At 43.9% G+C, this 27926-nt stretch overlaps 1 protein-coding gene across 1 annotated transcript; it reads left to right on the forward strand.

Annotated features, from left to right (window-relative positions):
* On the forward strand, positions 1-27926 carry OTUD3 (OTU deubiquitinase 3). Its single transcript, XM_059376464.1, has 8 exons — positions 1-344; positions 7492-7640; positions 12108-12220; positions 16086-16208; positions 21725-21856; positions 22347-22443; positions 23588-23772; positions 24770-27926. The coding sequence occupies exons 1-8, from the start codon at positions 124-126 to the stop codon at positions 24944-24946; spliced, it is 1197 nt and encodes a 398-aa protein (XP_059232447.1). The 5' UTR covers positions 1-123; the 3' UTR covers positions 24947-27926.

Consider the following 27926-nt stretch of genomic DNA (forward strand, 5'->3'; position numbering starts at 1 on the left):
GGTGGCCGCGTTGCCGTCGCCGGGCTCCGTCGCCCGCGCCGCTTCGCCTTTTTGGCACCTGAGACGGCCGCCGGGCGGTCCTGCGGCTTTTCGTCTTGCAGCTGCGGGCCGCGCGTCGCGGCCATGTCCCGAAAGCAAGCGGCCAAGGGCCGGCCGGGAAGCGGCAGCCGGAAAGCCGAGGCCGAGCGCAAGCGCGACGAACGGGCGGCGCGCCGGGCCCTGGCCAAAGAGCGGCGGAACCGGCCGGAGTCCGGCGGCGGCGGCGGCTGCGAGGAGGAGTTCGTCAGCTTCGCCAACCAGCTGCAGGCCCTGGGGCTGAAGCTGCGGGAGGTGCCGGGGGACGGGTGAGGCGGGCCCGGGAGCGCGGGAGGCGGCGCCGGGGGACGCGCGGGGCTTGGCGACCGTCGCCCGCTCGCGTCCGCTCATTCATTCCGGAGGCGCCGAGCGCCACCGCTTCCCAGTGCGGGAGGGGGGGTGGGGGTGGATCCCTCCCCTCGGGACGCTCGAGTAATCTCAAATTGACGTCGTGGTGGCAGAGGCCGCGAGGAAACGGTGAAGTGGTCCCAAGAGACAGCAGTGGAGCCGGTCTCCTTGAGATAGGTGCCCAGGAAGGCCTCTCTGAAAGGTGACATTTAAGCCGAGACCTGGAGGAATGAGTTGGAGCTGGTCCCTCGAAGAGCAGGACAGCGACGCCGAGACCGGGAGAAAGAGGCGAAGCTCCGCTTGGTATTACCAACACGCGGCCCTTCTCGAGTTCTTACTGTTGGGCGCTGCGCTCCTTTTACGCTTAGCACGTTAGGTCTTTGAGGGCCTGCTGTTGACTGACCTGAAAGGTAACTTCTCCAGTTCTGACTTCTGCGCGCCCGAGTTTCTCCTCTGATGCTTAACTCCAGCTTGCTTGGGGCTCCGACTGGAATCTAGGGCGAGCTCTTTTAGGGAACACGAGCTAAATAAGTGGGATGGGAGGGAGAAAATGGGGAAAGGGAAGGGGATATGGATCCAGAAGGATGGATGACAGCGGGAAAAAGAAGAGGGCGGGGGGAGAACAGTTGGCATCCTCATTGCAGGGGTAGGTCAGAGGGAGTCTGGTTGCCAGGGTGGGTCACTCTGGAAGAGACATTAATAATAGCCTGGCTGCTGCTGTTCTTCCCTGCATTTAAGGGCTCAGAAAGGGCAGAGGGGAGAATAAGATGAAGTTCAAGACCATATAGAATTGCCTTACTTACTAAGCATGGAAAAGAGGGAAGAAAGTGTTTTTTTTTTTTTTTTTTTTTTAATTTCACATTACACTGTACCTTATTGATCAAGACAGTGTATGAACGGGCACTAATTGATATTTCCCATCTTTTCCTGCATATGTTCAGTGCTTAAACACTTGGCTTTAGAGCTTGGTTGCATTTTACTCACCATCATCTAGCGTAGTGCCTAGTACATAGAGGGCATGCAGTGCATTTTTGTTGTACGAATGAATGATAAAAATGTCACAGAGGCCAACTGCACCCTCAGGAGGGGCTCGCAAAGGGACGTTTTCTTTGTGGAGTCACTGCCATTAAAGACTTGCTTTGCTGTGTCTTGCTTTTAGCCTAGTACTTTGATTTCGTCAAATATAGTTTATTAACTATTCTGGGCCTTACTTATCCTAATCAGACTTACAAGCACAGGACACTGCTGTATAAACTAAAATACTTTACAGTTGAGTATTTTACACTGGGATTGAGGTGAGGCTCTTCCTTGCAAATGATTGGGTTGGTTGTGTCTGTTATACTGGACATGGTATTCTCAATGTCAGGGTGCCGGGGAAACTGAAGTACTCAGCAGAAGGTTGCTTCTGAGCAGGAATTGCAGCACAGGGAACTGTAAAATCCTGAGGGAGCTCTCACAATGTGATGGAAAACTTTGGGGATACTACCTCTCCTCTGCTCTGCCCCCCAAGAGAACATAATTTAGTTAATTCAGCAAAGGTTGAGCAAGAGCTGGGAATCCATTGATGACTAAGATACTTAAGGAATTCACATCTAGTAAGAGATAAATGAAAAAGGGAGCTTTTGACCTAGGGACTCCTTTACACTCCTGAAAATTACTGAGAACTCCAAAGAGCTTTTGTTTATGTGGATTATAGCTATCAATATTTACTGTATTTGAAAGGAAAGCAAAAATTAGAAACACAAGACTACACAAACACACATTCCATTAACTGTCAGAATGATAACCTATGTATCATGTAAGCTCTGGAAATCTCCACTCTATACTTGAGAGAGAGTAAGAGTGCAAAAGATAAGTGACATCTTAGTTTTGAACTCAGGAATACCCCGAAAGGGTCTCAGAGCTACCTTCCTCTCTCCCAAACTGGGCCCCACTTTGAGGATGGATGATACAAATAATTACAGTTTGGTATGTTTTTAACAGTGGCCGATTATAGTACTATTGAGAAGAGGTGGCCAGCACTCCCTCAAGCGATCAGGGAGGCCTTCTCATTTATTCATCCAATGTTCAGTGAGCTTACACCACACCAGCTGCCTCTCATACTCTGACTGGGTCATTCCCATACCAATGGGAATATGCCAAGAGAACATTCCAGGCTGAGGAGTAATATAATACATGTAAAGGCACAGGAGCGCTTTATTTTTTAGAGAGATAGGAGTTGCTTCGGATGCAGGAGTATCAGGGTAGAAGGGTAGAACACTGGCAGGGAGACTGCGGAGGCCAGAGGAATGTTCATGTCTCTCCCTTCTGGGGTCACTGTTCTTGAGACAATGTTAGTTAAAATGATCATGATAACTCCTTCTGTGTGTTCCATGAGGCTCACCACTTTTGGTTCACACATTCTTCCCACGGGGACCATGAGATGGGCTGTGGTTCAGCCTTCTAGTGTTGTGGTGCTTTTGAATATAACGACAACAGGCTTTATCACTGTGCAGTGAATGGGGTTCCCTGTGTATGTGATGGCTTAGTAGGTATCATCAGATTCTTTATTAATATTTATTGAGTACTCTTGGTGAAATATAATGAAGTTATGATAACAGAAGTTGACAGCCTCCACTCTTCGGTCTTTCCATTCTGGTCTGATGTCCATATTGAGTAGCCTGACCTAGCATCTCACTGTGGAGGCATATTCACTGTAGGCGGTATGGTACTTAGAGCATCCTGGCACCTCTGGGCACCTGCTGTCCTCTAATGTAGCCTTTACGTGACATGAGTCAATTTAGCCTAGATTAATCTCGGAGCTACTTACGGGGTTTGTCATGCATCATGGGCCGCCTTTGTATTTGTCATGTCTGGAGGGAGGGCCAACATAAATTAGATTCCGTTTCAAAACAAAGAAATATTTTAACCTTGGTGTTGTCCTTAAAAACGTGATTGGCATAGTGTGAAAAGAATGTCTGATTGGATTAGGCAGTACAATATTAGCATCTCTGAACCGTATCTAGTTGCATCTTACTAAATCTTGGCCTCAACTTCCTAACTAATTAGTAGTGTTCTACAATGAAAACGTTAAAGAATCACTAATTTTAATCATTTATCTCTCCTAAGCAAGTTATTTTTTAAATTTTTGTTTTGCTTTTGGAATCTTAGGATTCCAGTGATGGAAGGGTATTGCCACATCACCTTGTTACCTGCATCCCGTGGACAACTGCTCTGCATCTCGCTCACTGGTTTTCAACCTTGCTGGCACACTTAGGGAGCTTTGGCAAAAATACAGTGTCTGGGCCTCTTGTAGATCAACTATACCAGAATCTCAGGCAGTGGGACTTGGTTATTGAGAACCTTTAAAATATCCACAGGTGATTCTAATATGCAGCTGTAATTGCGAACCAGGGAGCTAGAGTCTAGAGTTTAGGCTAGTGTTTCTCAAACTTTAGAATTTGACAGAACCATTTCGAGGAGCTAGGTTCTTGGGTTTAACCCCAGAAGGTTTGAGTCAGTAGGCCTGGGGTGAAGACTGAGAGTTTTCATTGCAAATAAGTTTTCAAGTAGTTAGGGAATCACACTTTGAGAATCAGTGATCCAGACCAGTGCTGGTCCGATAGAAATAAAACAGGAGCCAATATGTAATCTAAAATTTTTCCGTTAGCTACATTAAAAAAATAAAAAGAAACAGGTGAAACTAATTTTAATATATGTCACTGTATGTCATAATATTGATATGTTAAAATATTATTGTTTTGACAGAGACAATATAAACATTTTTTTTTAAACATCTTTTTTTTTTTTTAAAGCTTCTATTTATTAATTTGACAGAGAGAAATCACAAGTAGATGGAGAGGCAGCCAGAGAGAGAGAGAGAGATAGGGAAGCAGGCTCCCCGCTGAGCAGAGAGCCCGACGTGGGACTCGATCCCAGGACCCTGAGATCATGACCTGAGCCGAAGGCAGCGGCTTAACCCACTGAGCCACCCAGGCGCCCCGACAATATAAACATTTTTAATGAGATATTTTATGTCTTAAAATACTATTCAAAATCCAGTATCTTATCCTGAAAACATGCTGCAGTTTCAGTTAACTACATTTCATGTGCTCAGTAGTCACACGTAGCTGTTGGCTACCATTGTGTAGAGCACATATGTAGACACCGAGGATTGCCAGTAGACAGAAATTTACAAGATCCTTAGTTTATGACTTGTTTCCATAGAGCTAAAATTTCCTTTCATTTGCCTGAATCTGTGTCTCTAGAGGTCCCGTGTTTTAGTTTTATTGTATAGATAACAGCGTGCCTTTCACCATGACACACAGTTCGAGGTAGATCTTGTGTCCTGCCAAGCCCGCTGTAGGCGAAGCTGTAGTTCATGTTCTTCATCTTCTGTGGTTTAAAGCCACTTCCCATTGGAACATGTCTCTCTGAAAATGTGGTAACTTAGAATCGTATCTAGTACTCGAGCTGTGGTCTGAGCTCCCAGAGGACAAGCCCTGTCCCTCCCCTGCCCCCACCCTGCCCTTTCTGCACATTTACTACTATGATTGCAGCCTCAGAGGCCATTAGTTAGTTCTTTTGGCGGCTGTTACAGTATTGTCTCCTCCTGAACTATCACTGGGCACCCAGAACTCTTACATATCACTTATGTAATTGCTTTTTTTTGTGAACTCAAATGCAAGACCTTACATAGAACCTGGTAGTGCAGTGGTTCTCACTGGGAGATGATTCTGATGCTTCCCCAGGGAACGTTTGGTGATGTCTGGAGACAGTTTTGGTTGTTCCAGCTGACAGGCAGTGGAGGTGCCGCTGGCATCCAGTGGGTAGAGGCCCAGGATGCTTGTCAACATCCTGAGGTGCAGTGCACAGCCCCCACAACAAAGAGTCATCCCCAGAGGGCAGTAGTGTGGAGAAGCCCTGCCCTAGTGTATGGGGCTCAGGTGTGGGCTCAGGAAACGGGATCTCCTAGAGGGCCTTGGGGCACTGGTCACCTTGTGCTTTTGCTGGACTCCCCGAGGCCGCCCACTATGCTAAGCGTGTGGTGTTTGTTCAGTTTTCCTGTATCACTCTCTTGTAACTCAGAAAAGAAAGTGATTTGTCTATCCTGATTTTTCATTTTCATTACTTATTTTTAGTAAGCTCAAGGAGAGTTTGGTAAATAGAGACACATATCTTAAAATACTTTCAGCAGTTACTTCTAATTCCACTGTGTAGGGATAACTACAGGTAACATTTGCCCATGTTACTGAAAGTTCTTAGAAAGCATGTTACTTTCTGCTGAATACCATGAATTTAATGTAAAATAACTAAATACATAATTTTGTGCTAAATCACACCTCGTTTTTTTTTTTTTTAAGATTTTATTTATTTTTTAGGGTGCCTGGGTGGCTCAGTGGGTTAAGCCTCTGCCTTTGGCTTGGGTCATCATCTCAGGGTCCTGGGATCAAACCCCGCATCGGGCTCTGCTCAGCAGGGAGCCTGCTTCAGCGCCCCCCAATACCCCCAACCTCTCTGCCTGCCTCTCTGCCTATTTATGATCTCTGTCTATCAAATAAATAAAATCTTTAAAAACATTCATTCATTCATTTATTTATTTAATTTAGAGGGAGAGTGAGAGGGCACATGTGCCGACAAGCAGACTCTGTGCTGAGCACAGACCCAACGCGGGGCTTGATCCCATGACCCGGAGATCATCACCTCAGCCAACATCAAGAGTGTGAGCCATCCAGGCACCCTCAAAAGTAGACTGACTAGTGGTAGCAGGTACTAAGGGTTTAAAGAAGTTTGAGAGAAAAGCTTAAAGTTGAGAACATCTTATCTATTAGGTTACTTTTTTTTCTCGTGGGTGAAAAAAGATGGCTGTTTTATTTTAGTAAAAGACACCTCAGTGTAGTATGCACAAATGCTATATTCCAGTTGAATCTTACCCCAAATTGATGCATAATTTTTTGGTTTCTAGTTTATAGTTTATAGAACGTGCATTCTTTAAATTTTCTCCTCCGCCTTCACAAATAAATAAAGTATATGTCTTTATATGCTTGAAGAGATTCCTGCCTTCTCCATAACTTTCTGTTGAAAACTCATTTTTCTGAGTTGGAAACAAAAACCTCTTTCTGCTGCACATTTAGGTCTGAAATTATGGAAGTAATTTGTGATGAGTTTACTCTTCATTTGAAAGAGCGGACAGTTTGGTGTGAAACTGGGCAACTATTGGGCTTCCCAATGGCTTATTGCCTTAGTTTCAAGGATACTAGTTGGTGTTTGTCTTGTTTTGGTTTCCGTGTGTCTGGGCTCTGTATTTGTGATATAATTTGAAATTTTAGAAGCCTTTGAGGAGTTTCCAAGTAAAGATAGCTCTTAAAGTTTACTATCAGCATTTTAATTTTTGAGAAACAAAAAATGGCGTTTAAAGTTTCCATCTGGCAGGAGTAACAGTGGCTTTGTGGCTCCCTGGGCGGGAGGAGAGGAGCCCAGGAGGGAGAGTGTCATTGCACAGTACAGCTCTGTGTCGTCCGCGGGCTTTCCTTCTCCTGGTCTTCTCCACTATGTTTATAGGACCCAAATAGGATGTAGAGTTCAATTGCTTGTATCAGGAGCTTGACAAATTGCTGTCTTTTGGATACTCTTTGTTAGATGAATGATGGTAGCTGGGCAGCTGTAGCGGAGCTCGTTTCAGAAAAGAGGTGGTAGATAGGATTTATTACTTGGAAAGGGCCTCTGGGAATCACAGTCCTTAGGTGTGGAATGGCCTGTAATGTCTGGACCCTGTCTTCAGGCGGTTACTGTATCACCACCTGCATGAGTCGAAGCAGCTGAGACTGGGGAAGTTCATTGACTTTCCTGAGTCAGCTAGCTGCCAAGTGGGGAATGAGGTCCAGTTTGTAGCCTCTCAAGAAGATGATGTGGTTGAATGCCTGCCCTAGTGCTCTCCCCACAGTATTTGGGAAGAATCCTGGACTGTCAGCATTGAAGCTTTATCTCCAGGGGAATGATTCCCATCAGTGGCCTAGTGCAAAGCGTCGTCATTTCAAATGAACTAAGTTCATTTTTAAGAGGTCTTGACCAACATTTTTGTTTTGATAGCAATTGCCTGTTCAGAGCACTTGGTGATCAGTTGGAGGGACACTCACGAAATCATCTCAAGCACCGACAAGAGACAGTGGATTACATGATAAAGCAGCGGGAAGATTTTGAACCCTTTGTAGAAGATGACATTCCTTTTGAGAAACATGGTAGGTTCACTGTGGGACACTGGATCCTCTAGGAGTAATGCATTGGGTAATTAAATCCATCAGCATTCAGGGGTTTCATTTCATAAATGATGGCATTCATTTATTCAAAAAATATTGGTCTGCCTTCTAATAGGCAGCATGCTAGGCAGTTGGGAATCAATAGGTTAAGGTATCTGTACCCTTAATAAAAGTGGTGCTGTTAATTAACCTGAAAGCTATTTAGAACTTCTTATTCAGTGGGAGGGGAATCAAAGAAGCCTATAAAATGTATACAGACTGATCTTCATTTTGAAAGGTACAGAAACACACACATACACACTAGGAAAAGTGGCTAAGTCCTAACATATTATGGTTGGTAATTCTTGGTTCTGCTTATTTTTCAGAAACCATTTCCTTTCAACAACTTGGAGGTATAATAACACCAATTTATAGGGGTTTTGATAAGGATTAAATTAGATAATATAATTAAAATAAGTTCTTAGTAAATGCCAGCCGTCTAGGTGTGGTGGGACTATGACAACTTTAAATGTTCTTCTGCATATTTTTCTGATTTTCAAAATGACCACATACTGCTTTTTTTTTCTCTGCTGAGCAGAGAGCCGGATGCGGGGCTTGATCATGACCCGAGCTGAAGGCAGTGGCTCAACCCACTGAGCCATCCAGGCACCCACGTATTGCTTTTATAATCAGAAAAAGCAGTAGTCATTTCAATTTCTCACCAGAAACCCAAACACAACCACTTTTCTTTGAGGCAAATCAGTGATTTAAATTAGCTCAGATCTAGTAAGAAAGTACATATGAGCTTCCCCCTGCCTTTTATTTAAAAGATTTTTACTTATTTATTTTAGGGAGAGAGAGAGAAAAAAAAAGAGTGTGCACAGGGGAGGTGCAGAGGGAGAGGGAGAAGCAGAGTCCCTGGGGAGCGCAGAACCTGACACGGGGCTTGATCCCAGGACCCTGAGATCATGACCTGAGCTGAAATCAGGAGTCTGATGCTTAATTGACTAAGCTACCCAGGAGCCCTAGTACATTTGAGCTTTTAAACTTTAAGGTTCGGGGTACCTGGATGGCTCTGTCGGTTAAGCATCTTCCTTCAACTCAGGTTATGGTTTCAGAGTCATGAGATAGTGCTCTGTCCTGCATTAGGCACCCTGCTCAGGGGGGTGTCTCCTTCTCCCTCTGTCTCTCCCCCAATTGTGCTCGCTCTCTCCCTCTCAAATAAATAAATAAAATCTTAAAAAAAACTTTAAGGATCTACTAAACAAGGTGTTGATATATTTGTATTTTATAACTAACATTATCATCACAGGGCTCACATAATACCCTTACTAGGAAAGAGACAGGATTGTTCTGTGTTTTAGAGAACTAATTGTGGATGCCATGTCAGGAATGGATGGAGAAAGACTGAGCAGGAGGATGAGTTAGAAGCCTGTCCACACTGGCCAGATGAAACAATAAGACAGGCTCCACCAGCTACTTGGGGGTAATCAGTAGAATCCAAGCTAGGACACAGTTTGGTATCATAATTGACAGGCCTCTTTGGAGGTGGGGAGGAGGGGAGGAGGAGGAGACAAAAGTGGTTTGGAACGTTCTGGAGAATGGCTGGGTAGTTGTATCCTCTCTCATCGAGAGAGAGGGCAGCAGGAGGAAGACCTTTGGCAGGGAAACTATCCATGACCGCAAAGCCTTTTTCATTGCTACCTAGGAAAGGACTCATTCATTAGGCACCAGCAAAAAAGGGGCCCAGCAGCAAACCACCCCCTCCATGAGTAGTTTGTGTTAGTCACTGAGTTCTAATGGTTCCTTTCTCTGGCTCAATTTCTGTCTGGCAGATAACAGGTTACCAGATGGTCAGCTGTTGACAAGTGTGGGTCTACAGGGCAAGTTTTTGCAGTTTAGTGCTATATAAAATGAATGAGGTCATTCGTCCAAGTAAAATATCATTTTGGATGGAGAGAGTTTTCACTTTGACTGGAAACACTGTAATATCCCCTGTGGATATCTGCAGTGGAGTCACGTGGTAGATTTGGGGTGCGGCAGTACAGGGGACTCCAGCCTGCAGCCAGCAGCATGATGTGATGATCCCTGTCGATGCACAATGGGAGTCTGTGTTGTTGAAATGCCACTGGGTTTGCCTGATGGCTGGTTGGTGCTCTGTGAGAATTTGAGCATCAGAGGTGTGAGAGGTGGCTCTGGCTGCCGTAGCGGAAAGAAAGGACCCTGAGAAGTCTGCACATTCCATTCGAGTGTCACCAGAAGGCTGGACTTGCTCCATGTATCACTATTCTGGTTAATGTGGTTTTAACGCCTGCCTGCCTGCCTTTTTACACCGTGAGATTCCTGGGGACAAGGACTGTGGTTGTTCCGCAAAGTGGCCCTGCCTGGCGCGTGGTAGGCACTCGGAAGACGTTTGTTAAGTGAATAAATAAATGGCTCACTTAGCTCTTTGGGGCCTGGTTACCCTGGGGGATGGCTGTGTTGTTTACGATCGTTCTTTCCTTTAGACTCTGGCTCTCCAGCTGCACAGAGACCTGAATCTGCTCAGTGCCTTCTCCCCCTCTTATGCCCAGTCATTTATTAAGGCTTGTCACTTCTACCTCCGTGTCTTTTTCTTTCACCTCTTCTCCCTCATAAAATCAAGCCTCAGGGCCATTTGCTTAGACTTCTTCAATACTTTCTGGACCAATTCCATTGCCTCTTGACCCCTTGAGTTTGTCTTCCACATTGCCGCCAGAGTAGTGAGCTAAATGCACATACATCTAAGACTGCTTTTCCCCATCAAAAACCTGTTGGCTGCTCCCCACGGACCTGAGGATAAAGTCTAAACTCTTCAGCTCTTGTTACTTCTCTACCCTCATCTCTTGCTGTTTCCCGCTCTGTCTTCTGTTCCCCGCCCCCCCGGCTTCGGCAGTCCCAAGTTCGCGCCATACTGTACAGCGCACAAGCTCATCCTCTCTCTCTCTCGCCTCTGCTTGGAACGTCATCTGTTCCTCTTCTGTCTGTCTCCTGCTCGCCCTTTAGGAGTCAGTGCAGTTGTCTGCTGAGAAGCTTGTCTGATACACCTTACCTCCCCTCCCACTACCAGACTGCGTTGTGGTCCTGACCTGGAGTCAGCCAGACGGCAGGGTTTGGGGGCACAGTCTCTCATAAGACTTCCCTCTCTTCTTTCTTTCTTTCTTTTTTTTTTTTTTTTTTAGATTTTTAAAAATGTATTTGACAGAGAGAGAGATAGAGCAGGAACACAAGCAGAGGGAGTGGGAGGAGCAGGAAGCCCAATGCGGGGCTCAGTCCCAGGACCCTGGGATCATGACCTGAGACGAAGGCAGACGCTTAACGACTGAGCCACCCACATGCCCGACTTCCCTATTCTGATACCAGCTGCAAATTGGGGGTTTCCCAGAACCAGGTTCAGGTTCAGTAATTGGTTAGAAGGACTCAGAACTCACTGACGATGGTTATACTCACAGTTACAATTTTTTACAAGGAAAGGATATGGATCAAAATTAGCCAAGGCCTAGAGTCAGGGAGGGTTACACAATCACAGAATACTGTCAGCCAGGGAGCCCCCCGACTTCCACATTTACTGGGGCCTCATTACGTAGCTATTATTGATTGACTGCCTAGATGGTTGCTCTCAGTATCCAGCTCCCAGTCCCCCAGGTCTTCCTACTGTCATGTGGCCAGAGAGGCCCACCACGAGTCACCTCATTAGTATAAACTCAAGTGGGGCCAAGGGGCCCATCATCCTTTCACGTGGGAAATTTTAAGGGTTTAGAGGTTATTACCTAGGAGTCCGGGACAAAGGCCAGACCTCTCTGGGTGAGGCCAAGTTCCTTACTGTACATCCCTTCCCTGCGACACTTACGCATCAGCGATGCCTGTTTTCTTGTTGTTTGTCCCCCACTGGTTGTAGACTCCTTGAGCTCAGACTGTGACCAGCTGTGTAATGGCGTGGTCAAGAGCCAGGGCTTGGAGTCAGGCTGCCTGGGATGCGGTCTCTGCTCTGCTATGTACTGGCTCTGTGACCTTGGGCTCAGTTACAAACTGCTCTACCTGGAGGATGGTATGCACGATGCTGTCTCTTTCAGAGAGTTTTGAGGATTAAAAGTAATAATCCGGAAGTGAGTAGAGCCGTGCTTAACACCTAATCACACTCATTAATGCAAACTGAAGGTTACTCTGGTTGTTGTTCGTTTCCAGTCCTACAGAGTTAAGCATATAGGAAACAGTAAGTAATTAATGAGGGAAGAAATGACTCCTTTCTTTATGAATGATTGGTACTCTTCCAAGTAGCAGACGACATACTGTGCAACCAACTGAATTCCTGGTTCTGACAGAGCTTATGGATTTCTCAGATGGATCCCTCTGTTTCATACTATTTGGAACTAAGCAAATACCAAAGCATGTTTGCACTTGGTTTTTTCCATTCCAAAGAGTTCATTTTCCTCTCTCTCCTGTTTTGTGCAGTGGCCAGTTTGGCAAAGCCTGGAACCTTTGCTGGCAATGATGCAATCGTAGCCTTTGCAAGAAATCATCAGTTGAATGTGGTGATTCATCAACTTAATGCCCCTTTGTGGCAGGTAGGTCACCTACTGGGGGACTTGTGTTAAGCTCTTACTTATAAATTAGCATTAGGGGTGTCCAGAGATGGTGATACTGAACTGTACGGGTCCCTTGGACTGCTGGCCTAACCACAGACGGGAAGCTGCCAGTGGCTTTGAATTAAACCCCGTGTTATGTACATAGGGAGTCTGAAGTATAAGGCACAGACCTTTAGAAGGTTAACAGTATTACTCAGCAAGGTGCTGGGGTTGCAGGAGGGCACTTGTGTGAGTACTGGGTGTCCTATGCCAGTGTTGAGTCACTGAATTGTACATCTGAATCTGATACACTGTTTACTAACTTGACTTTAAATTTACAACTTAAAAAATATGTATTATTTAGCAGTCAGTTAACTGGGTAATTTGAGGGCCGACAGCCTAATATGGAAATACTTTAGATCACGTTGTAGAAAATAGTAAAGTGGGAATCCAGAGGATTTGGGCCTACAAATTCCGGTTGGAGGTATGCCTAACCCACGTTATGTTTTGTTTTTTTATGTGGAGGGAGACAAAAACAAAATGCACGCAGTAAGTGTTGCTAAAAAGTGTGATCCGAACAGCAAGATACATTTCATGGCCTAGGATGTCAAGCTCAATTCTGTGCTCTGCCCAGCCACACAGAATGGTTTTAGTGGTTTTTCTACGGCAAATAAGATTTTAACAACACGTACTCGGTGTGTTCCCCTGGCCCCTTTCATGAAGTACTTGTCCATTCATCTGTTTTCGCCTTTCATTACCTTTGGTATCCTAAATTAACCTCATCTCCTCCAAACAGTCCATCAAACTAAATGTTCTGGAGTATAGAAAGCCACAGGACAGGGCGAAAGTGTCTGTAGGCTACCATCCCCTTATTCTTCATACTTGCATGCTTGCTTTCCCATTGTGGCTCTGCTCCTAAAAACTGTGCATAGGATTTCTGTTAGTTCTCTCTTCTTCCATTCACTTCCCCATTTCTTTCTCTCTCTTTTTTTTAAAGATTTTATTTATTTATTTGACAGAGATCACAAGTAGGCAGAGAGGCAGGCAGAGAGAGAGGAGGAAGCAGGCTCCCTGCTGAGCAGAGAGCCCGATGCGGGGCTCGATCCCAGAACCCTGAGATCATGACCCCCCTATGATCATGACCCGAGCCGAAGGCAGAGGCTTAACCCACTGAGCCACCCAGGTGTCTCTCACTTCCCCATTTCTAAGCTGTTTTTTTTTTAAATTAGCTAAAACATGTTAATCATAGAAAATTTTGAAAATTCAGAAAAGCCCATAAAAGGAAGTAAAAATCACCCAGAGTGTCATACTACGCAGAGATTATTACTGTTAACATGTTAGTGTGTATCCCTGGCATTCCTGTGCACTGTTTGCTGAACCTGGAAAAGAGACACATCGCGGTGGTCTCATACCTGTTTGAAGCCCATCTGTGCACCCGGAGATGCGTCTGTGTGCACGTGTACACACTTCTTACCCATTTCTCTGATTATTTTCATAAAGGCAATGATGACCTTCCCCCCTCCCCTTTTTTTTTTAAAGATTTTATTTGTTTATTTGACAGACAGAGATCACAAGTAGGCAGAGAGGCAGGCAGAGAGAGAGAGAGAGAGGGAAGCAGGCTCCCTGCTGAGCAGAGAGCCCAAGTAGGCAGAGCGAGAGGGAGAAGTGGACTCCCCACCAAGCAGGGAGACTGATGCGGGATCATGACCTGAGCCAAAGGCAGCTGCTTAACCGACCTGAGCCACCCAGTCTCCCCTAACTATTTATTTTAAGTTTTATTTTTATTATCTAGGTAGTTGTGGAAGGTGATTCTGCATAGTTAGAATTTTTTTCCAAATATATTTCTGTAGTGTTCTTTTTCATGGATTGCTAAATACTGAAAGTGTTTGCTTTGGTTTTTTGTTTTGTTTTGTTTTTTTGAAAGTATATGTTTTCAAAATAAGTATAATTGCTGTATAATGGAACTGTGCACTGGATCTCCTCCATCTTCCCACTTCCCTTTGAAGCACCTTATAAAACTTTTTAAAAATTTATTTATTTGACAGAGAGAGAGAGATCACAAGTAGGCAGAGAGGCAGGTGGGGGTGGGAGTGAGGAAGCAGGCTCCCTGCTAAGCAGAGAGCCCAATGCGGGGCTTGATCCCAGGACCCTGAGATCACGACCTATGCCAAAGTCAGAGGCTTAACGTACTGAGCCACTCAGGTGCCCCGGATCTTATAAAATTTAAGAAGCAAGTTATAAAATTTAAGTAGCAACCGCATTGGTTGCTACTGTCTGGGGTAAGAGCTCTTGCATGAATAATGAGTAGACTTTACTCACAACATGGAGACCCTGAAACCTGCATTTTTTCCCTCGTTACAAGTGGAGTATGTGCTTCTGTGAGCAGTGTAGACATGTGTAGCATAGAAAGTGGAAGTCCTCTGTAATCTCTTTCCCCCTGAAGATCACAGTTAACGATTTGGTGACTATTCCAGTTATTTTCTCCTATTCATACTGTGTGTATATTACTGTTACTTAAATGTGTATGTGTTGTAGGAACAATGTCATTCAAAGGTTCTAATCAACTAGTTTCCTTTTCCATTACTCTTCCTGGAGATTTAATTTATAATTGCTATAACCCCTCCCAAGAGAGATAAATGGTACTCGCTCTGTTATATGTCAAAATCAGACTGTCTGTATTTTGAGACCTAAGTATTCCGCCTGGAGGAAATTTCCATGGTTCTGATCTCTAGACTTGTGTGGTTCCGGCTTTTGTGTTTTAGACCATGGATACTGTTTGAATTAATGGCAGAATCTTACTACCTATGACTTTCAGTAAAAACAAGAAGAGGTGCTGATGTTTTGGTGTTTAACAAAGAAACAGGTACGGGCCTTTTTAAGGGACAGATTCAGAATTACTTCAGAGTTTCTGTGGAGATGGTGGTTTCTTGGGGACGTACCCAGCCTGACCCTTAGGGCTTCTGTACAGCACAACTTCAGGGAACACCATTCTTTTTGGGCTGCGCTCCATGGGTACCATTCGCATGGAGTGCCTTGGAACAGTGCCTTCATCATTGGGCCAAGTAGTACTGCTTGACTGTATCACGTTTTGTTTTGAATTTGGTATAAGTGGGAGATTTTTGAATTTGTTCTTGTTAATTTCTTAGTATGCAATTGATGGAAAATGCTATTTTTGTTTTAACAGTGGGTGGATTTACTGTGAGTGTCAGGTCCCTCATTTTTGTAGTCCCCTTTCAAGGTCTTGGGAGGGGTTATAGCAATTTAATATTTGTAATTTTGTATTCTTTTTCTCAAAGAGGGCCCCAGGTTGTTTGAGCTTCAAGCTGAACAGATCTGTCTCAGCCCCTGGGCCTTCCACCCTGGAAAGGGTCTGTGCATGGAGAGGCTGAGGGGTGCGGAAGCCTCTGAAACATAAGCTGCTATAACTTCCTGGTAAATCTGCTCTGGCTTTTGACTATGTTTTTTCATGTGGATGGATTTCCATATAGTTACACATTAAGCAGTTTGAAGCCTATGTAACATGGGTAGGAGAAAGAGAATTCAGAAGTTACTTAAGCTTTTTTTTTTTTTTTTTTTTTTTTAAGAGAAAGTCTTTCCTTTATTTTTTTTCCCCACAAATTAAATCAGAGGCTGAAAACACAGGGCCCAGAGTCCAGGTGCGCAGCACCAAATCTCTCGTCGCAGCAGATACTTGTCCTGTATCTGTTCTTCCGGCCCCGCCCCCTGGCATATCCCAGCCTATCCGGAATTCGTGTGTGCATAGAGCCTGCTCACTGGGCTTCCTGGACAACCCAGGGGGCCTTTCCCTCCCAGACTTGACACCATCCAGATCCTCGCTGGCATCTGTCTTCCCTTCTGCCTGCAGATTCGTGGCACAGAGAAGAGCAGCGTGAGGGAGTTACACATCGCATATCGGTGCGGAGAGCACTATGACAGTGTTCGGAGGCTGAATGACAACTCGGAAGCCCCCGCACACCTCCAGACAGATGTGAGTGAGGCCCCTGTTTTCTTCTGTGTTCTCAGCCCTGGTGGAACCGGGTCAAGAGCTATGTGCCCTGGGAGCTAAAAACCAGTGATTTTTTTTTTTTTAAAGATTTTATTTATTTATTTGAGAGAGAGAGAGAGCTAGAGCGAGAGCATGAGTGGTGGGGAGGGGCCGGGGAGAGGGAGAGAGAGAATCTAAAACAGATTCCGCGGTGAGTGTGGAGCCCAACCTGGAGCTCAGTCCCGGGACCTGAAGATCCTAACCTGAGCTGAAACCAAGAGTCTAACATTTCAACTGACTGAGCCATCCAGGTGCCCCCAAAACCAGTGATGTTTTTATGGAAAGCTGTCTTTAAGAATTTATGGGCTTGATTTTATATTTTTTATTTTTTTTAGTCTTAGAGCAATAGATAAGATTGCTTAGCATTCTTTTGCTCTTCCTAATAGCTGATGACTGTGATTACATGAATAGGCTTTATATAACATTCTGAACTTACTTCTGTGTTCTAAAATTAATCTGTGCTGGGGCGCCTGGGTGGCTCAGTGGGTTGATCCTCTGCCTTCGGCTCGGGTCATGATCTCAGGGTCCTGGGATGGAGCCCCACATCGGGCTCTCTGCTCGGCAGGGGGCCTGCTTCCTCCTCTCTGCCTCCTCTCTGCCTGTGTCTCTGCCTACTTCTGATCTCTGTCTGTCAAATAAATAAATAAAATCTTTAAAAAAAAAGTATATAAAGTCAGGCACTTTTTAAAAAAAGATTTTATTTATTTATTTGACACAGAGAGAAAGAGATCACAAGTGGGCAGAGAGGCAGGCAGAGGCGGGGGGCGGAGAATGCAGGCTCCCCGCTGAGCAGAGAGCCTGATGCAGGGCTCGATCCCAGGACCCTGAGACCATGACCTGAGCTGAAGGCAGCCGCTTAGCCCACTGAGCCACCCAGGCGCTCCACACGGACACAATTTTTGTTACTGTTTTGGTGCTTACCCAGCAGTATTTCTCGCTTTGTTCAGTTAACATTATTCCATGAGCCTGTTCTCACTTTATTAAAAGCTTTCTTTTTTTTTTTTTTTTAAAAGATTTTTATTTATTTATTTGACAGAGAGAAATCACCAGTAGTCGGAGAAGCAGGCAGAGAGAGAGAGGGAAGCAGGCTCCCTGCTGAGCAGAGAGCCAGATGCGGGACTCGATCCCAGGACCCTGGGATCATGACCTGAGCCGAAGGCAGCGGCTTAACCCACTGAGCCACCCAGGCGCCCCATATTAAAAGCTTTCTTTGTCATTTAAAAAAAATAAAGTGAAATCGCTCTTCCAACTTTGTTGGAATGCACCCAGTATTATCGGCGTGTCATTAAACCTCCCGGAGGTCCATTTCGAGCAAGTGTGTGTGTCTGTGTGTGTATTCTGCTTTTGTGGTCTTTGCTCGGTCTCTGCCCCCCAGTTGGAGCATCCTGCATGCCGTGTTGTGGACTGTACTTTTCACGGTGCTCTTCGCTTGGAGGCTCGCTGCTCGCTGCAGCGGTCCGTAAGGCCACGTAGTCTTCTGTCCGGTGGACACGCTGCGGTGTGTTTGACTGGTCCCTCTGCTGACTTCGGAGGCTGTGTTTTTAGAAACAACATGTGGTGCCTTATGTACATCTTCTCACACTTGTGTAAGTGTGTCTGTGGGAGAGATTCCTACAGAGTCCTTCCTGCATTTATAATAGTGACAGGTATTGCCACGCTGCTGTCTGTGAGGTCGCACCCACACTTTCCGCCCACATCGCTTTCTGCCTCCACGTTGGCGTGGCGCCGCATTCTCCAACCTCTGACCTTGCCGTGGGAGACATTGTTTTCCTCACAGTTTTAATTTGTGCTTCTCGTATTAGTGAGTTATGCTTCTTTTCCTGGGTTTATGACCTATTTGTATTTCTTTCTTTCTTTTTCTTTTTGTGATCTATATTCATATTCTTTGTCCATTTCCCCCCTATTTGGTTTGTTTTTTTTTTAGCGATCTTTCAGGAACCTTTACATATTAGGGAAATTAGCCCCTGTCTGTGGTGGGGTCTGCCAGTACTTTTTCCAGTCGTCCATTTGTCTTTAATTCCCCAACAGTCTGTGGTGGAGTTTTAGATTTTTATGAGGTTAAGTTTATCAAGGTTTTTCTTTTTTTTTTTTTACGTGCCTTCTAGGTTTTGAGTCAAAGTTAGGAAGGTTTTTCATTCTCTGAGTTTAAAAAGAATTCTCCCATAGTTTATTTTAGCATTTTTGTGGTTTCATTTTTTCAAAGAGAATTAAGTCTTGTCTCTCTTTGGAATTTATATTCCTATAATTATGTGAAGGTATGGATCCAACCTTATATTTTTTTTCTTGTGGTTACCAAAACCATGTATTTATTTTGTATCTCTTCTCCATTGGTGTAAAATGCCACTTTTTTCCCCTATAAAATTCCCATATGTAGTTGGATCTGTTTCTAGATGTTGGTTCTGTTTCACTGGTTTCTCTGTTCATGTGTTGATGTATTTATTGTTTTGATTAAGAGTATATTTTGAAAACTGGTAGAATTTTTTACTTATTTTCTATATAATTTTCTGTGTATTCTTGCTTTTTATTGTTTTGTGTATGAATATTAGAATAAGGTTGTCAAGTTAAAAAGAAGTCCTCTTGATTTTGTTTTTATTGGGATCTCATTAAATTAATAGATAAACTTCAGGAAAAAGTGACATCTTTATGGCATTTGAGTCTTCCTAGCCAAGAACCTGATAAAGCTTTTTTTTTCCTGTTTAATTGACTTTTTGGGTGATCCTCAGGAGCATTTCCTATATATGGATCTTGCTAATATTTTGTGGAGTTTGTTCTTAGGTATTTTGCGTTTTTGTTTCTATTATAAGGAAAGGATCTTCTTCTTTTTCTGTTTCCTAGCTGGTTATCATTTGTATATATGAGAGTAGTTAACAAAATGTTAATTATGCGTGCACCCAGCTATCATGCAGAATTCTGTCTTTTTTAAAAATTTGGGTAAAATTCATGTAACATAAAATTAACCATTTTACTTTTTAATTTTTTTTAAGACTTTATTTATTTATTTGACACAGAGGGATCACAAGTAGGTGGAGAGGCAGGCAGAGAGAGAGGGGTAAGCAGGCTCCCTGTTGAGCAGAGAGTTTATGCAGGACTCAATTCCAGGACCCTGAGACCATGACCTGACCTGAAGGCAGAGATTTAACCCACTGAGCCACCCAGGTGCCCCCAAAATTAACCATTTGAGAGATTTTTTTTTAAAGTATGCTCCATGCCCAGCATGTAGCCCAATGCAGGGCTCAAACTCAGGATCCTGAGATCAAGACCTGAGCTGAGATCAAGAGTTGGACACTTAACCGACTAGGCCACCCACTCGCCCCCAAATTAACCATTTTGAAGTGTACAATTTAGTGCCAATGATACACCCACAAAGCTGTGCAACTCCTTCCTCCATCCAGCTCCAAAACATTTTCCTCACCCCAGAAGGAGACCGCGTGCCCATGAAGCAGGTCACTCTCCATTCCTTTCCTCCCTCAGCCACCACCAATCTGCTTTTTGTCTCTATGGATTTACCAGTTCTGGACATTTTATATAAATGGGATCATACAATATGTGGGCTTTTGTGACTGGCGTATGTTACTTAGCATCACGTTTTCAAGGTTCGTTCATTTTGTGGCAGGTGTCCGTACTTCCTTCCTAAGCCTGAGTAATAATACCCCATCGCGTGGATAGAGCCGGTTCATTTAGCCCTTCATCTGTCGACAGGCATCTGTGTTATTTCCACGTTAGGCTCTTGTGAATGGTGCTGCTATGAATATTTGCGTGTAGCATTTGAGTCCCAGTCTTCAGTCTCTTAGATACATATCCAGGAGTAGAATTGCTAGGTCATATGTTTAATTTTTTGAGGAAGTGCCGCACGGTTTCCACAGCAGCATGTCTGACGTGCTATCAGCATCGTATTCCGGGTTCCACTTTCTCCACACTCTTAACCAATACCTGCTATTTTTCCTTCTTTCTCTTTAAAATTATGGCCATCCTACCAGGTATGAAATGCTATCTCATGGTTTTGATTTGCATTTCTGTAATGATTAATGATGTTGAGCATCTTTTCATGTGTTCATTGGCCATTGTGTGTCTTTGGAGAAATGTCTGCTCACGTCCTTTGCCCATGTTTTAACTGTGGTATTTGTGCTTTTGTTGTTGAATTATAAGAGTTCTTTATATATTTTGGATACGAGATTCTTGTAAGTATATGATTTGCCAGAATTCTTTGTTTGTGGTAGTTTTTTGATTGATTCTCTTGGTTTTTTTTTTTTGGTATAGAATTACATCATCTGCAAATAGTGGTAATCTTTCTTCTTTTCAATTTCATACTTCTGGGGTTTTAATTTTTTTAAATTTTTTAAAAATTTTTTTGCGGGGAGAGGGCTAATTGCTTTTTGCTATTGCCAAAACATTGTTAAATAATAATGAGAGTGAAAATGTTTATTGAGCTCCTTACTTTAACAGAAATGAAGCATCATTGTATGGATTTACCATAGTTATTTAACTATCCATACACTGAAACCCTCAGGTTTCCAGTTACTCACCACCATTAGTAGTGCTATGGTGAGCACTTTCACATAAACCCTTTCTAAAGTTGACATTATTTGACATTATTTCCTTTGGATACATTTTAAAGACTGGCCAAGTTGTTTGGGTTAATTTTACAATAGATCGCTTCGTGCTGGAAGGAATGGACTGCACACTGCTAGATTCCACTTACGCTTTTACAGGCGAACAAGTAGGAATTTGTCCTTGCCTATTTCCCATCTCCCTGTGTTAGCAGAAGTGAAGAGAGAAGGTGATTGAGCACCACAGAGGGACGATTTTTTGCTACTGTGCAATAACCTTAGGTTGGAAAGGCCTCGTGGATACCAATCGAACTGCTCTTTCTGTTTTTAGGATTTGGATTGCCAGGTTCCCTTGCACGTGGTGGTATGCCTGTGGTTAGGTGAGGTCAGATGAGGTTAGAGCAGTCACGCTCACCTGTGACTGTCCAGCTGGGACAGGAACTTCAGCACACCAGAGCTTGCTGATGATCAGTTAGGGCCTTGGGACCCAGGTGAGGGATGTATGAATGTTTCTTCAGGACAACTTGTCCTGCTGCAGAAGCTTATCAGTTGAGCTTCTGTGACTAAGCTCCTAGCTCTGGAGATCAGCTGAGGCAATGTGTGCTGTTCAAGTCAGCGGTCATTGTCAGAATGTTGGTGTCTAGAAATGATGTAGGAGCTCTAATGCCATTCTTCCTGAGCAACTTATCCTGTATCTTGGGCCTTTCTTTTTAACACCTCTTTTATGGTCTGGAGTATCCTTGTCGGGATGAAATTTAGCCTAGTCATTGCTATTCCCTGAAGATTGCTCCTGGAATCTTCTCCTCCTCAATAAATACTAGAATGATTTTGAGATTAAAGTGTCTTCCTATGTGGAAGATTCTGAACCTTATTTGCATGTTCCATGATTATTACTCTTTATATTTCCTTTAGTTTCAGATGCTTCATCAAGATGAGTCAAATAAAAGGGAAAAGGTCAAGACGAAGGGTGTTGATTTTGAGGATGACCTGAGAGATGAAGTAGAAGATGCTGTCCAGAAGGTCTGCAATGCGACTGGATGTTCAGTGAGTACTAATGTCCTGTAGTAATAATGGTGCATGAACAAGCATTGCTGGGCCGAGTTTTCCGGCCAGTTTTGTAGCCCCAGTGTAGGATGCCCACACCTGGTGGGCCGAGCAAGGTTCATGATGTTTGTGGCTCATCAGATCGAGTGAGATGACCTAAGGAGAGCTGCTTATTCACTTGTCTCTTGTTTGCTAGATTTTACCCCGTATTGCTCAGAACCCTAAGGAGGTGTGTGGGTTTTTTGTTTTTCTTTTTCTGACTGGCGTTTACACTAGTAAAAGTGTAGTTTTATATAAAGGAACTCATTTATATTAAATAGTTATTTCAAGTTACCAGCCTTATTGAAAATTAAGGCGTTTCCTAAATGGAAGGGTCTTGAAGGCATGCCCTGATTCTCACTGTTAGCTTTTCTCACGTATCAGGTTGTTGACGTGGAGGTAGGTAGAAGAGTCTACCCAGCCTTGACGTGTTCCTTTGTTTCTTGGATAGGATTTTAATTTGATAGTCCAGAACCTGGAAGCCGAAAATTATAACATTGAATCTGCAATAATTGCCATGCTTCAGATGAACCAGGGGAAAAGAAATAGTGAGTCCATGATTGATATTTATATGCTTTCAAAGTGGTTGTGTTGGTGACTTTTCAAATGTTTGATTTTTATCAAGGCACAGGTAGTGGTTATACTGCCATTTATCACTTTCTGCATGTGGGTGTGTTTTACAAGGCCCTGGCCCTGCCTCAGGGAGAAGATAATCTGGAGTTGAGGGGAGGGGGGCAGAGGGGAGACAGGGAAACCAGCATAATAATACGTACCAGTGGAGGTATAGAGAACCAGGGGGCGCATGGAAAGGCCACTTAAGCTGGTCTTGGAGGGATGGAGAGTTCAGGGAGGACTTTTTTTTTTTGAAAGAGGAATCCCTTATAATAACAAAATGATAACTGAAATAGACTAGAGAGAACTGAAATAGACTAGAGAGAGAAATAACTGAGTTTTCTAATGGAAATATATAGATAACTAGTATCCATCAGCTGGTGATAAATTAGAATTTTGTTTTACTTGAACTGGGTTTAATTCTGTGACTTCGTAGATGGGAAAAAAAAAAAAAAAGACATAGTCTTAGTGTCCTCACAAGTTATTCAGAATGATTTTGGTACATATTGCCGGATATGTGCCAGGTTCTACTCCCAGCATGACTGTTTTCTATGTGTTTGGGTATTTTCTTCTTTATTATATTTGCTGTGCTTTCTCAGAAAGCTGCGAGTAACTGGGTCTTTGTGACGTTAAAACAGCACCATCCGGTATAGTGTGTAGTTGACATGTATGGCTGAGTGAGAGTAAGGAACTGAAGCTTCAATTTCATTGAACTTTAATCATTTTTAATTTAAATGGCTACATATGGCTGGTGGCTGCTGTATTAGGCAGTACGGATTTGGAGTCCGTTTCCTTTCTGGGTTTTGGGTGCAAATGAAAGATTTCCTCCTAAAAATACGTGTTAAAAAGTGGTTTAATAAGACACTCTGCAGGTGGGAAGCTGATGATTAGGCTGGTCAGCAGGTTTTTTTTAAATTTATCTTCCAAATAGTACCAGTCATTCCCCCCTGTGATCCCCACTGTATTGACTTGATGTTAGAATTTTGCTTCAAGGAAACATGCTCTCTTTGGAGTTATGCATTGTTCGGTTGTATAACTGTCTTAGGTTCTCAATTTTAATAAAATACCTTTCTTTGGAAGATGCAGAGGAGAACCTTGAGTCCAGCGGCCAAAGTCTGAAGCCGTGTGGCCCTTTATGGGAGGAGGGCGGCAGTGGCACCAGGCTCTTTGGAAATCAGGGCTTAAATGAAGGCAGAACTGACAACAACAAAGAGCGAGCCAGCCCCAGTGAAGAAAACAAAGCAAATAAAAACCAGCTCCCAAAGGTATGAAAAATGGGCTCACAAGGGCCAGTGATGGGTGGCGGTGACTCAGTGACAGTGGTGGGAACTGCGAGCTCATCTTAGTGCGTCATTGTTTTCTGGTGCTTTGAAAGTAGTTATTGCAGAAAACATGGGAATGCATAAGGGGGCATCGAGAAGCAGAATGAGAACCTTGCTTGTCCAGTTTGCTGCATGCAGTGACGTATAGAGGTGGGCCCGGCCGTGCTGCTCTGTGTACACACATACAGCCTCTCTCCCCGCCCAGTGTTACTGTGCGTCCAGGTGCTGCCAGGTTAACCTGTGTTATACAATAAATGCCGTCATCTGCACTGAAAAACTTTGTGTGTAAATCTTTGTATGTTGCTTTTTTTTTTTTTTTGTGGCTAGAGTCCCAGAAGAGGAATGGATAGGTTAAAGGGTATGGACATTTGAATCTTTTTAAGGCCTTTTGATAAATTGTCAGATGTTTCCCGGAAGGGTTGTCTGTCTCTCTCCCCGCCCCTGACTCCTGCAAATAGTATATGGTACCATTCCTTTTATGGAATTGGGAATTAATTTTAAAGATTTTTCACCAAGCAGTTCTGAGCCCCAAATGCAGCATAATGTCAAAAGCCACAGGCAGTGGTAAAAATGCAGTAAGCTTCTGAGGGTTTTATTAGGGTTACCTGGGGCATTAAATTATGTAGAGAAAGGGGTCCTCTGGCATGTTTGAGCATTATCTCGTGCAGAACTGGGGTTAATGTTTCTTAGGTCATCGTGAATTGGATTTTGAGAAGAATGAAATTTATTTCTTTTGCTAGCTCAGCAAAGAGATAGAAATTTAAGTGTAAATTAGAGCTGTGATGGGAAAGGCATCACTTCTGGTGTATTAGGTGGGTTTTCTCTGTTCTTGCTGAGAAGCAGCCCCATGACCTCTTGGATCTGTCCGCCCCGTGTGTCCCCTTGGCCTGGTGGAACCTGAGTCCGCGGCGCGGGCAGCTCACACGGCCTTCTCTTTCAGGTCACCAACAGACAGAGGCGGGAGCAGCAGCGACTGGAGAAGAAGAAGCGACAGGAGGAGAGGCACCGTCACAAGGCCCTGGAGAGCAGGAGCGGCCACAGGGACAGCAGCCGAAGTGAAGCGGATGCAAACACGCAGGTCACCTTGGTGAAGACCTTTGCCGCTCTCAACATCTGACTCTGGCCTTCTGGGAGCCGCGAGGAGCGGAAGGGAAAGGAGCGTCGCGTAGCAGGCTCTCCAGGGAGGCCGACCTCTCACAAAGTGACGTGCAGGCGCCCAGACTCACACACGAGCTCGTACACTGAGTCAGTCTGCTTTCAGGCTGCCTCTGTTTGGCTCAGACTTTTGTTAGTGGTATGTTCTGTCTGATGAACGTTCAGTGAAGCCATTCCTGTTCTGCAATTAAAACATCGAGTCCTAGGGTTGGATAGTTAGTTTAGGCAAAAACCTTTTAGGTGTGGTTTTATTTGCCTTGAAAATCAGAGTTCAGTGACCCTGGGATTTTTCCTGAGCACTTGGGGTGAGTTTTGCCGTAATTGTTCACGAAGTAGTTTAGATTAATTGTTAGAAATTCAGAATGACAAGTTTCCTTTGGTTTCCTTTAATTTTCAAGCAGATATTCACATACAGGATAGTTTGTAAATGGTCTTCAACTCAGGAACATGTTTAGATTTAATTTTCTACTAGTCCAAGTTAATCAGAAATTAATTCAGGAAAGATTTTTCCCAAAGTTATAGGATACGAGGGTTGCGGCTGTAGTCAGGGTGGAGATTCAACAGCTCCGTTTCTCTCCTTCCTCACTCTGAGGCTGTTTCAGGTGGGATGCAGGTGCTGAGTTTGCTTGTGCGCACGCCTTCTCAGAAACGCGCCCGATGTTGATTAGGCCCGGACTTGGCTGGAAAAGTGGTAGTGGTGTTGAGGTTTTGGTACTTGTTTCTTGACACAGAGAAGGTGGCATGTTACTGCTTATGAGGTAATCCTGAACTTCTGACCGTATGGAGAGCAGAACCCAGGGTTATAAAGGGAGAAATGAAGAGAGTCCAGTCTTGGTCTGCAGAGACTCTAAGGAGTTACTTGATTTTGTGCAGGCAGAGGTCTGGAAGAATAACTAAAGCCTTTCAGGTTCACCTTTTAAATAATTAACTGTTTTCTTCCTCACTGTTCTAGACTTAGATACCTTCAGAGAAGTAGTTTGACCTAATGCTCAGTTTTCTTAATGTTGTGAAAACGGAATCCCATCAAATGCTGCATTTCTTTCTTTCTGTTCCAGCCCTATCTGGGATTTTGATGTTGGAAAAATTCTTCCGCACTCTAGCACTTGTCAGGGACTCAGGTCAGCCCAACAGGGCAGAGGCCATGGAATGACTCCACAGTTCTGACATGAATTTGGGAGGTGGAGAGGGGTCAGTCCTAAGACTGACAGGTGACTGTGAGCTTTTAACCCAGAACGTATGAACTGGACAGTCACGGACAGTCTTGGCCTTTTGGGGACCCCATATTTGGACAGATAAGTTCTGCTGAATCAGAAGGTAAATTAGTTACTTCACCTCAGGTTTCAAAATTATAACTGTTCTAAGGACAAGGGAAAACAATAAAAACCTTTTGACTGAATGGATGTACCATTATCTGGGCTGGGCCTGGATTCACTGAATTGCTTTTTTCAGCAGATGATTTGCTTTCTTCAGTTTTAATGATGTGTTTTAATTTTTTGTTTATTGACTTTGGTGACTTTTTGTAGTTGGAGCACCTGTAGTTTCTTGGAACTGCTCTTAGGCCATTGCAATTTGGGTTTCTTCCTGGTACAGAGCTTTGTAATAGTCAGCAGATTGGAAAGTGCCGAGCATGTTTTCTTTGCACATTGTGGAGTCCTGACTCGGAGGCTCTTGTGTTCAGTCCCTGCTCATGGGCTCTGATGCCTTACTGTTTCCAAGGGAGTGAGATCAGTGCTTACGGATCGATCATTCTCTTGGCTTTTGACTCTGGACACTTTCCTGACTGTGGTTGATCTTTCCTGAATGAACACTCTTTCTTGTCCATCCGGTAGGCCTAGAGGGCAAGAGACCAGATCCTCTCAGGAAGGTCAAGATCGTGGTTTTGGAAACTCAGCAGGATTAGGAATCTGAAATAACCATAAGGGATACCCCTTGTTGGGAGCAATAGAATTGCTTTATTTACCTGGTTAGTGAAGGTGGCCTTGGGCCCTGTTGGGTTTTAGAAGTTTAACTAGAAGCTGCTAAAAAGTTATTAAATAATATTGGGCACACTTGTTAACAAATTACCAAATTCTGATAATAGACTTCAGCATTTCTGGGGTAAAATAACAGTGGTTTTAAAAACTAATCTGGCTTCGGGAATTTTCTCTTACTACCATTTCATAGTTTCCCAGTTAAAATTGGTCTGCGTTTAAAACGTTAGTTATTAGGAATGGGGTACATGTATTCGACTTTAGTGATCTCTCTCGCTAAGCGTGTTGAGTTTAGACTTTACTGCCCCAGTCTCACTGAAGGATGAGGTAGATGGGATCCGTATACTTAGTTGCCTTGTAGGCATTTGAAAATTACTTTATTGGCGGCCAGCATGGAGGCCCAGTGTGTTTGGCTCTGGGTTGACTGTTGTTGGAACTCTCATCCCCAGCCCAGTGACTCATGTGCACCCCACATTAGGAGGCGCGTGTTGCTTAGCCTCTGGGCTGCATTTTGGCTATTAGAAGTTAATGTTACCTGGGGTTGTCTCAGTATTCTTTAGTGAGGTCAGGAGAAGGGGATGGGGCAGTGGTCTGTAGCTGCTTATTCGTCTTAGAAACTGTATATAAAGGTTTTATGGATTTTAAAATAAGATTTTTTAAAGGTCAAAATAAATAAAATTTTAGTGGCAACAGCTTTGTACTAGAGAGGTGGATGTATTAAAGCAACCTAGAACCACACCTTCTAAATAACACAGTTGCCATCAGGAGGTATTAGAGAGAACGCATCTGTACGTGTAATTTTCAGTAGTGTGCACATATGCTTTCTGGAGCAGAGCCTGGTTGAGGGATGGTGGCAGAAAGCAAGATCTTCGATATCAGCGGAGGTGGTTGTCTGTATTTTCTTTTATAAGCTCTGAAAACACTTCCAAACCTGTTTTGATCCTGAGGGCTTGTGAAGTGGGGTCTCCCTTG

This window comes from Mustela nigripes, chromosome 14 (genome assembly GCF_022355385.1).
Source record: "Mustela nigripes isolate SB6536 chromosome 14, MUSNIG.SB6536, whole genome shotgun sequence".
NCBI classification, from domain to species: domain Eukaryota; kingdom Metazoa; phylum Chordata; class Mammalia; order Carnivora; family Mustelidae; genus Mustela; species Mustela nigripes.